The sequence below is a fragment of the Coptis chinensis genome, chromosome 2 (assembly GCF_015680905.1).
Source record: "Coptis chinensis isolate HL-2020 chromosome 2, ASM1568090v1, whole genome shotgun sequence".
In the NCBI taxonomy this organism is placed as follows: Eukaryota; Viridiplantae; Streptophyta; class Magnoliopsida; order Ranunculales; family Ranunculaceae; genus Coptis; species Coptis chinensis.
Genome location: NC_141457.1, coordinates 41,468,487 through 41,478,969, shown reverse-complemented (window position 1 = coordinate 41,478,969; position 10,483 = coordinate 41,468,487). Strand labels below are relative to the sequence as shown.

Genomic DNA, 10,483 nt, shown 5'->3' with positions numbered 1-10,483 from the left:
AAGATTGATTGATTGATTGAATAACAAAGCAGAATAACAAGATTGAAATGAATAACAATAAAGTAAAATGACTTAATGGAAAAAGACTATAAAAATAAATCCTACATGACACTAAATTAAGTCTAGGTGCATTCTCTCTCCCTAACTTTTAGTTTATATACCCCTACTTTATGCTTTTTATTGATTTGTCCTTATCCATTACATTTGAGACACCTCACCCTTTACTTTATGCTTTTGATTTTGGATTTCTTCTTAATCAAGATAGGTTTTGGAGAATGCCATATTTAGTGCTAAGGACCTCCATCTCTGGTCTTCTGAGTTGAGGGCTTTGACCTTTAACTTTGACTTTTTTAACACTTTTTCATAGCAGCTTCTGGTCTTCATAATAAGCGTGATTAAAGCTCCTTTTGGGGCTAAGAAGCAGCTTTTATGATAAGTTGTCTAAATTTCTCTGTAACCTGAAAAAGGTAATAAAAGTTATGAGTTGTCTTTTCATTAAACATAAAAAGGGCTATAATGTAGTAATGTACGAGTAATAAAATGCACATTTGGGAGCTGATCACCACACCCAAATAGCATCTTGCTTATCCTCAAGCAAAGATGACAGAAAAAACTAAGATCACACATGAGTGATTTATTATAAGTTATACTAACCTCGTTTTGCAGAGTGTAATTGCATTGACCATATGAAACAAGGCCTTAAACTACTAGGAATTGCCTAGTGGATGAGCTTTAAGCCTCGTGAGAGTTTTCTAGTGAAGGTACTCACAAAGTTCTTCTATTTAGTACAAAGGGTCTTGTTTCCTTATTTATTCTCAAAAGTCCATACAAATCATTAGCGGGGAATAAGGACAAGCTTCTTTGAACTTAGAATAACATATGTATAGTAATTTAACCATCTAAAGATAAATGTGAAAAACATAAGCAATGAAATGCAAAAACAGAGTTATTTATGAGACTTTTAGAGAGCGTCCTTAAGGTGGGTTCTCACAGGGGTGTGTTGCAATCACAACTCTCTAATAGATTCTCTTAAGGTTCATTCTCTCAAGTGCAGCGGACACTTATATTCTTCACATACTCAAATGATGCCCAAAGAAACCGTGGTCAATTGATCACGCTTGCCACTTACTATCACACCATCCTATTCCTAATTGAGCTAGAGGTATTTTATTAGGAGTTACGAGGCTACGGTGATGGTTTAGAAAGAAAAAGGAAAGAAAAAACAAAATCTGATAAGTTGAGAAATTGGGTCTTCAAGATACTTGTAACTAAAGAATATCCTCATTTTGTTCTTTGCTTCTGAATTGTGATACATTCTTTTAGCCCTTTGGCTTTGTGACTTCATATGATTTTGAATTTTAAGAGTTCTAACTTTGCTTTTGTTTCTTTGATTTTGAATTTGGAGTTTTGGTTTTTTATGTGTCTTTCTTTTCTTCTCTTTTTTTTCTTTTAGAAGCAACTAACTAGTCAGTTTTTGTACAAGGTCTTCTCTTCTCTTTTTCTGATATCCATCCAATTCTTAACTCGTCAGCTGGGTAAGCTTTTTATTGTGTGTTGTAATAGGTTAGAATCTTTGGTGAAGAATAAAAATGCTTTTTAGAAAATGGTGAAGGCTCAAGGGGGGTAACTAGAGGAAAAACTATCTTTTTGGGTTTTTAACGTTTATTTGGCTGTATCGATCCAAAAAGGTCCTAAATTCTCTCCTAGGATATAGCGTGGTGATCAGTCAAGTGGATGTGTGGTCTTTCTATCCAGACATCCTTTGTGTCATCACTCAATAATCATTCAGATGAAGCTTTTGGCTAGATTCTCACAGGATATGGAACTTAATTGTTCTAACCTTGGTCTCAGAAAGTCACTGCTATATACAAACAAATGATGATGCATGTCATTCATGAAAAGATGCAGAAACTATTATACGTATATTAGTCTAAGTACGAAGAACGAATCCTTACTATATTGCTATAATGAGACTTCTAAACTTTTTATTCATCATAGAAAAGGAAACAAAACTTTTTAATACTAAACAGAAAAATATTTTTGGTCTTTTTCGAAAAAAAAAATTAGAAAGGAAGAAATATAAAATTGTATCTACTATATAGAAAATGCCTAGTTTTTGCAAAATGTTACTATACCACCCTCAAATAGAAATTTTCTTTGTCCTCAAAGTATGAAAAGGTAAGGAAAGAGATTATCATAGAAACATGAGCAAAAATGGCGATACACCTGTATTATGTTCTTCATGTTGAAAATATGCCACCCCCAAATAAGTTTGGGGTGTGGGTTGTTTAATATAGAACGAGAAATGCATGGTTTAATATACTAATGATAATTATTCTACTATGAAATATCTTTTTGGGTTTTTGTATTTTTCAAAACATATATACACTACAAGAAAACAGGTTTTACCCCACGGTCCAGAACCGTTTTCCCACGATTTTGGACCGTCGCAAGACCGTGGGCTATTTATGCGTCGGGAATGGTCTGCCCACAGTCATGACCATCTGTAAAGCCTACCAATAGTGACAGTGTTGAGCCGTGCCAAAAGATCACGTTTTCCTATAATTGTGGGTCGTGGCAAAAGGTTACTTGTTCCTACGGTTTGGGTCTGTGGGAGATGATGTTTTTGCTACGGTTCTAAACCGTGGCAGATTTTTTTTTTTTTTTTAAATATTGATATTTAAATTCTTGGGTCAGTTCACTCGCAATCAACAGAGACCTACCAATCACCTAGCAAAGCTCCCATAACCATCTTACACTTCAAAATCACCATTTCTATTCTTCATGAAAGATAGAATTCCAAGTGCACATACAAAATAAACATAACAAAAGAAAAGGCAAAAACAATCAACTTAATAAAGGAAAATACAAGTCATTCAGTTGAAACAAGGAAAGTTTAAATTGCATCTGACTCTAAAATAGGAACATGGACTTGAACACGCCCATCTTCTTCATCGTGCCTTCACGATACAAGTCTAACCCTTCACGCACTTCATCCTTCCCATCATCAGTTTCATACCAATATAGACTGCAAAGACAATGTGAATCTCATGCAATTGGATATCCTTGTTCAACACTAACAATGTCATGCTTTTACGAATCTTCATGGCCTAAAGAAACAAAAAGGAATACGCAAAGGACACCAATTCCAATGGTCAATTATTGGTCAGAGAACCTACTGAGCTTAAGTTAATAAAAATGTTTTAGGTAACCTATGAACTTGAGTGTGATGCCCCATAGCAAGATTGTTAGACATTACGTACACTTGTGACCAGCTTTGACAAAAAATAATAAAAATGCACCTATTGTATGTATTACCAAGCTATCTTAAGTTTAAACAAATACCTGATCAGATGTAAAGTTCTTAGAAATTTTTGTTTGTGCTCCCTGATTATTTCCTTGCATAGTGAGCAATGCATTCATGTGCATCTCCATTTGTACCCTCTTCCCTTCAATCACCTCATGTTTCAAATCATCCATTTGGCTTTTTAGTTCCAATTTTGACTTCTCCGCTTCTTCGACTTTCCTCTTATAAGGAGATCCAGCCATAAGAGTGGTCTTGGAGACACCACTACCCAAGCCTAGTACCCGACCACTTCCGTCCTTTTCAAAAACCTACAAAGTTATTTTAACCAACATTGTGATTAATTTTTGAAGAAATGTAAAATTAACATATAAAAAAATAAAATAAATAAGAAACACATCTCTGCAATAGGGTCATGGTCCAAATCCTTGTATTTGCTACTCGGGTCACAAGCTCAATTTCATTGATTTGGATTTGTAAAATGAGGAAAAAAAAAGTATAATCAGTTAGACATTTCCTTGACTATAAGAAAGTAAATATATACTTCGTGCCATCATAAGTCATAGTAGTGAAGAATTCACGCAATTGCCAATACTTTGTGCAATGTAGTCGGACGATTACAAGTGATCAGAAATAGAAACTAAAAGCTTTTTGTATGAAGTAGAACAGCTGAAGAAACTCGCAGTCTTCCACCCAAAGAAAAGCTCACCAAATTTCAAGCTCCTTACAGTCATATCCATGAAGACAAAATCCTATACAGACGATATGACCATTTCCATAGTTGCATTGGTATGCCCAAACATGTCAACGCTTTAAGTCTCGACGTGCACTGACTCACAACAAAGGACGACCAATTGATAGTACTAAAGCACTAGTTCTGAACATTTCAGTAGTTCCGTAGGATGCTCACTTAAATCACAAAGACAGCAGTGAAAATGGTTTGTAAAACGGATTCGAAACAACAAAGGTATACATAAAATGGATTTGAAACGACAAGCCACAAAAATAGTTCTACACAATTCTAAATGAATCATAAACTCTATTAGCGAGACTGTTTATTATTCATGGTTATAAAAATCAGCACTATGCATGAACTAAAGTCCAACAAAATCAAATATAATATAACACAAAGAAAGCATGATTCAAGTACTGAGTTAAATCCCTAGCATGCTCCTAACACGGTGACATGGGCCACATTCCCATGGTCAACCCAAATGTTGTGTCAGACTCACGACAATTTAAGGTCATTATGTGTACATTGGTACAAGTAGTCACCCCTCAAACTTGAAATTCTATCAAATGTGGCGTTTGAAAACATAAACTAAGCTGCTTTTAGGTAGACATCATAAAAAGATTATTTGAAACTAAGCATTTTTTAAAATCCAAGAACTTCCTTTTCAAATTCAATATCCTTGCATAACAAACATACAAAAGACATACAATACAATTAAAGTAAGTTACTCTCATTTTCCCAACCCCAAATATGATACCCAAGTACTGCATGCACCTTTACTATATATTCAATACTTCATGTTGGCTACCGCTGACCAAGAATGAGGCTTTGTTAATAAACGCTTCTGCATTCACAGCATCATCGTCCTGCCATGTCAAGTAAGTAGAACAATTTAATGTAGGCAATAAAATATACACCAGATTTATGTAGAATGGGTTCATCTTAAAGATCAACCAGAGTTCAGTCTGCAAAAGTTGCCATAACGTATAGACAACCATAGTTATAAATGAAAGGCATGAGCCAGTGACACATGTGCCACATATATGTAGGTAGATATTAAGTACCTCAAGATAAAGGCAAGCAATTTGGATGAATTTTAGAGAGCTTGTATGCCTCATCCATCATTCTGAAAGAGAAGAAGTAGAAGATTAAAAAGTTGAAGAGTGCTGCAAATATTGATAAAAGTATTAGCAGAACTCAAAGATACAACAAAAGAAGATGCTTTTGTGCCTTACCTGATTCCAGAGTCCAGATCAATTCCACTGAGCATCTGAGCTACTCTTGACCACTGCTCCTCTAACTCATACAATTCAGCAAGCTTCTCTCTAATAATCAAAACCTTCATATAACGAAAAAATTAAAAGTGACAATCAGTAAGGAAATTGTCACAACTAAAATGCTAATTGTATTTGCAAGTGAAAAAGCAATTATATTGATGTAGCAGTTAAAGCTATTACATCTTTACCATAAATCAATTAATAATGTTCACTTCAATTTATCCCCAACACCCAAAAGATAATTAAAGAAGCAAACAAACAGAGATGGAGTAAGGGAGTGGCATATAGGTGGCGTCATTCACATGTTGGATACTCTTGCAGGGTTAACCCCTTCGATGGAAGAGGAGAAATGGGTATGGAAGTTGTCTAGCAATGGCAATTTCAGTTCTCAATCCTATTACAATCTTCTGGCCAGCAGCATTCCTTACGCACCCCAACCTATAACTCCAAAGCTTTTCTCAATGGCGTGGCGCAGTGGTGTACCTCCTAAAGTGCAGTTCTTCCTTTGGTGTTTACTACAAGGATAAATACTGACAACGGATCAACTGTGCGCAAGGGGTAAGGGTATGGAGGCAGAGTGTGTTGTGCACTCAAGTGAAACATACCCACAACTGTACAAGATGGATAAGAATGCAATAGTTTGACATCCTTCGAGTTTAGATTCATGGTCTCAGTATACATTTTGATTCACATAGTATGGCATCTGAACGCTCTATCATTACAAAACAACATATAAAATCCTTATCTTGCATTGCTCTTTAGTGCAACTCATACAGCCTCACACTTCCTTTTACCGGTTATGGCTAGCAATTTCCAGGAGTTGTGCCTGGATATGAGGTTGGTGGTCATAAAACCAAAAATAACTTAGTACAAGTAGAGGAAGGTAAAACAAAGAATAACTTAGTACAAACAAGTAGAGGAAGATAACACACGAAAGAAAAAACATGAAAAACAAAAAGCAGCACTGATGCAAGATCAGTGTACGACCTGAATGTATGACTTTGTAAGAGCCAATATTATTATGCGGTAATCACGAGCAGCAAAAGAGTTTATTCTACCCCACAATATCATTATCTTATTTTGGGTGTGAATGATCCATGTATCATCTATCAAAATCTACAGTACAGGGGAAAAAGTTTGGTTAAAAAAATATTTGGTAAGAAATCTTTTATACATTTTGTCTTACAAATCAATGTACCAACCTGATCTACATCTTTTTTTCTATAGAGCCTGTCGATCACGTCTATCACTTTAGTGTCTGCCTTACTGAAGAAATTTGGCAATGCTAGATTACCATCCTCCTAAATTCTCAATAAAGCACAAAGATAAGCAGTAGCGAATTCGGTCAAAATTTTTACAGCCCCATATCTTCAAACTTATAGAAACTAATCACAACACGACTAATTCTACCAATAAACACTAAAACATAAAAGAAATTTGAACTTTGGGTTTATTTAAACATACCATAACTAAATTGGCGTCTACCTCACTTCAATCTACCGAGAATCTCTATAATTTGTTCACAAATTAGAAGAAGAGATGCGTCCACCCTCCACCTTCAAATACCAACGACTTATTTATAACTCTGATTAGGTCACAAAGTTAGGATGGAAGCTCATTTCATTAGGTTGAAGAAGAATAGTTACGACCTAGGGCTTTTGAGAAGGGACTAAATTCGTTCGCTCTTCCAATTTAAAAGAATTGGTGCTTGCAATTAAAAAAATCGGTACACAGGTTCACACTTACTCACAGGTTCACACTTACAAAGAATATGCGAGATATACGTGGACTAAGGCTATGGCACTTACAACCACACTCTCCAAGATGAGGAATCAGTTACCTTAAGGATGCACTCCCATGGAATGCATCAAGAAGACATAACATGAATCTTTTATAGTCAGATATTCAAGACTATATGTGCGGTCGTTTTAAGTTAGATTCTCCAAGACTATGCATAATATGGATGATATGCTATTAACTATATACTAATAATCAAAATAGTTGGGGATCAATATAGAAAAACATATAAAAGTATATACCCCCAAACAGAATGAAATGATGCATTTGGAGTGTAAGATGCACAATGATAAGAGAAAGCTTATGTAACCCATCATTGAACTTATGCAATAACCCCTCATGTTTGAATTGTCCAAAAGAGCGAGAGGTTGGTAGTATACGTCCTTCATGAGGCTCAATTGATAGGGAATATGACATACCAGGTTTCTCAACAACTTAAATGATGGACTCATGTGTTTGTATATTGGGCAAAGTCTCTTTACTGGGAAGATTTAGAAAATTATGAATGATCTCAAAGGCAATTGGCTTAAGTGTGAATTTAAGGTTTCTTTGAAATGGTTTTGTGGTGCAATCCTCATAAATTGGTGGATTTTTTATGAATGGAGGTTGGATTTCAATAGGTATTAAATTGGGATGGTGATGGTTGGGTGGTGGTTCTTCACATGATCTCGAGGACTCAGGAAATTCTTCATCTAGTTTTGGTGTTTCCACAAGATTGTGGTTCATTTCTGCAATAGTAATGATGTCACAAATTTGTTCCATTGATAAGTCTTTAACGGCCAAATTACATTGAAATCCACTTTCCACCATAGATTTTATTCCCTATTTTCCAAGCACTTCTTTTTTTTTTTTTTTTTTGTCCTTTCTGCCTAGATCTTCATAAAATTTCTCAATGCCATTTTTCAAATGTGTTGAGTCCAATACATGCTCTTGAGTTTCTTCTACTGGAGTTTTCTCATTTATGGGTGATGATGTGTTAAGGCATGTGAGAGAAACTATGGCTTCAGGCATATAATCATCATCACAATATTTTGAATTCACATGATAGTTAGGTGGAGGATGATGGGTTTTTAATTGGTCATGAGTATCAGGATGGGCTTTAGCAATTGACTTTGTTATAGTAACTCCTTGTTTCTTTTTTCGGTTAGGTTCTAGACTGGTGGGAAGATTTAGGGGTAAAATCGTACTCTGTCTGACCAGGTGGATATATGAATGGTGGTTTACTATTTATTGTGGAACTCCATGAATTGTCGACATGATTAGAAAACTCTTGAGTATATGGGGTACTAGGAAAGTTTGAAAATTGAAGGTCGTAATCGTAAGGATTTCCCGTAGTAGACTCGAATTCAGTATATGATGGACAATGAGATAACTAGTGATAAGGACTACCACAAAAAGAACAAGGTTCTAGGTTTGCATTGTAATTCCATGACGATTGCGATGCATATTTATAAGACATGAATGATCAATCAATGATGACTCACAAACAGTATAAATTCTTTTTTTTAGATTTTTGAAAATATTTGCATGGTCTATAAATTACTATGCCCTATTCAACAGAACAATTGGGCACAAGACTAGGATGGCTCTACTACACGACTCAGAATCATAGGCAGTCACTTCACCAAGTGGTGTGCTACCAAGAATTTCACTCACGATGAATCTGGTAACTGATTAATCTAAATCCTCGTGGCTATATTTTTGTTCTTTTCTGGAGGAGTGTGACTACTTTGGGCTCTAGTTGATTGATTTTAGTTCATTTTTTTTATGTCTAGGGCTTCAAGAATCAAGCATCGTCTAATTTACCTATATTGGGGAATGACTTCCCAATGGTTGTTATGTGGCTCGGGTTTAGCCTTTTTTTTTTTCTTAGAAGAAGCTAGGGGTTAAAGATACCCCAACCTTTATTCATAGATCAGCTAACTCTTGGATACACAGTTCCTGCTTTATCCTCCTTTACAATGGAATCTAGAGTTGAGTCTTGGGGAGATATAAAGTACACCACATCCATATCCGTGAATGTAAATTGCAGTGCGGAAATCAAATTTCAAATAATCACCTAAGCATGCTTGAACACACAAGGTATCCTCTTATATGGTCTTCGAGGAGGTTTAGAATTTACCTCTCAAGCCGTGCTTACACGTTGTTTGAGGAGAAGGCAACGTTGGTTGGCGCATGATCTGAGAATCAGGCCCGACCGTTCGGGTTTTTCCCTGTTTTAAGTTACAATAAAAGTCTACTTAAAAAACCCACAGTTTGGGTTTTTGATAAATAAACAACTTTGCCTTCAAGGGCCCAAAACACAAAACTACACTAAGACTAAACTAATCTAATAGATTAACTAGTTTAGAAAGATTATCTAAATTAACTAGATCTTGGAAGTTTGAACATAATTACTCCAGTGCAATTGCTGGACGCATTTGGTTCTCATAGGACCCTTCAATTCTTGGGCTTCAAAAGATTTTGGAGAGCGATCAATTTATACATGCTCAGGTCACCATCCTTGCTTTAGCACAGATGTTTCATTTTACAGCAGTCTATGCAAGTAATAGTAGATCGGAAAGGTTGATACTCTGGCAAGATCTCATCAGTCTTAACACATCCTTCTCGGGTCCTTAGTGTGTGGCTGGTGATTTTAACAATGTCCTCTATTCTCATGAGAGGATTGGTACTGACTTGGTGCATCCTAGGGAAACTACTCTCTTTTCAAATTGTCTCAACACTGTAAGTCTCTATGATCATAAATCCAGTGGCGGGTTCTTTACTTGGACTAACAATGGTTCTGGTTCCATGCGGAGATGGTCTAAGATAGACAGGTGTCTTATCAATTCCTTGTGGGCTACCTATTTTTCATCTTCTGGAGTGGAATTTTTTCTGCAAGGTCTTTCTGACCATACGCCTATAGTTGTCTCGATCTCCAACTCTTATACATGCAGGGCACCGTTCAGGTTCTGTAATTACTGGGTTGTAAGCCCTTCTTTCAAGGACACTCTTATAAAGTGCTGGTCTATCCCTAGACAAGTAAATCCATCTTTCATGCTTTATAAGAAATTAAAGATGTTCAAGGAAGCTCTCAAAAGCTGGCCTAGATTTAGTTCCACGAATCTTCAAAATCAAGTGGTAGCTGCCAGGGCCAATCTAGAAGACATCCAAATGCATATGCAAAAGCGACCTTTTGATTCTCATCTTTCTAATCTAGAAAGGATCCGTAGATCCGAGGTTTGCGATCTTATGCTTATGGAGAAGTATGACCTCATGCAGAGGACCAACACTGACTGGTTATCCTTTGGTGACAAAGGTAACGCTTTCTTCCACAATGCTGTAAAGGAAAAGAAGACTAGGAACAACATTTGGTCTATATTGGATACTTAA

The 10,483-nt window shown here is 36.0% G+C and overlaps 1 protein-coding gene across 1 annotated transcript; it reads left to right on the top strand.

The window, feature by feature from the left end:
- The first annotated feature begins 9,901 nt into the window (after positions 1-9,901).
- Positions 9,902-10,483, top strand: LOC147516071 (uncharacterized). Its single transcript, XM_086593155.1, has one exon. The coding sequence runs from the start codon at positions 9,902-9,904 to the stop codon at positions 10,481-10,483; it is 582 nt and encodes a 193-aa protein (XP_086449281.1).

What these genes read in the sequence shown, in the direction of transcription:
- LOC147516071 (XM_086593155.1), top strand. Translation starts at nt 9,902, where the DNA reads ATGCGGAGATGGTCTAAGATAGACAGGTGTCTTATCAATTCCTTGTGG.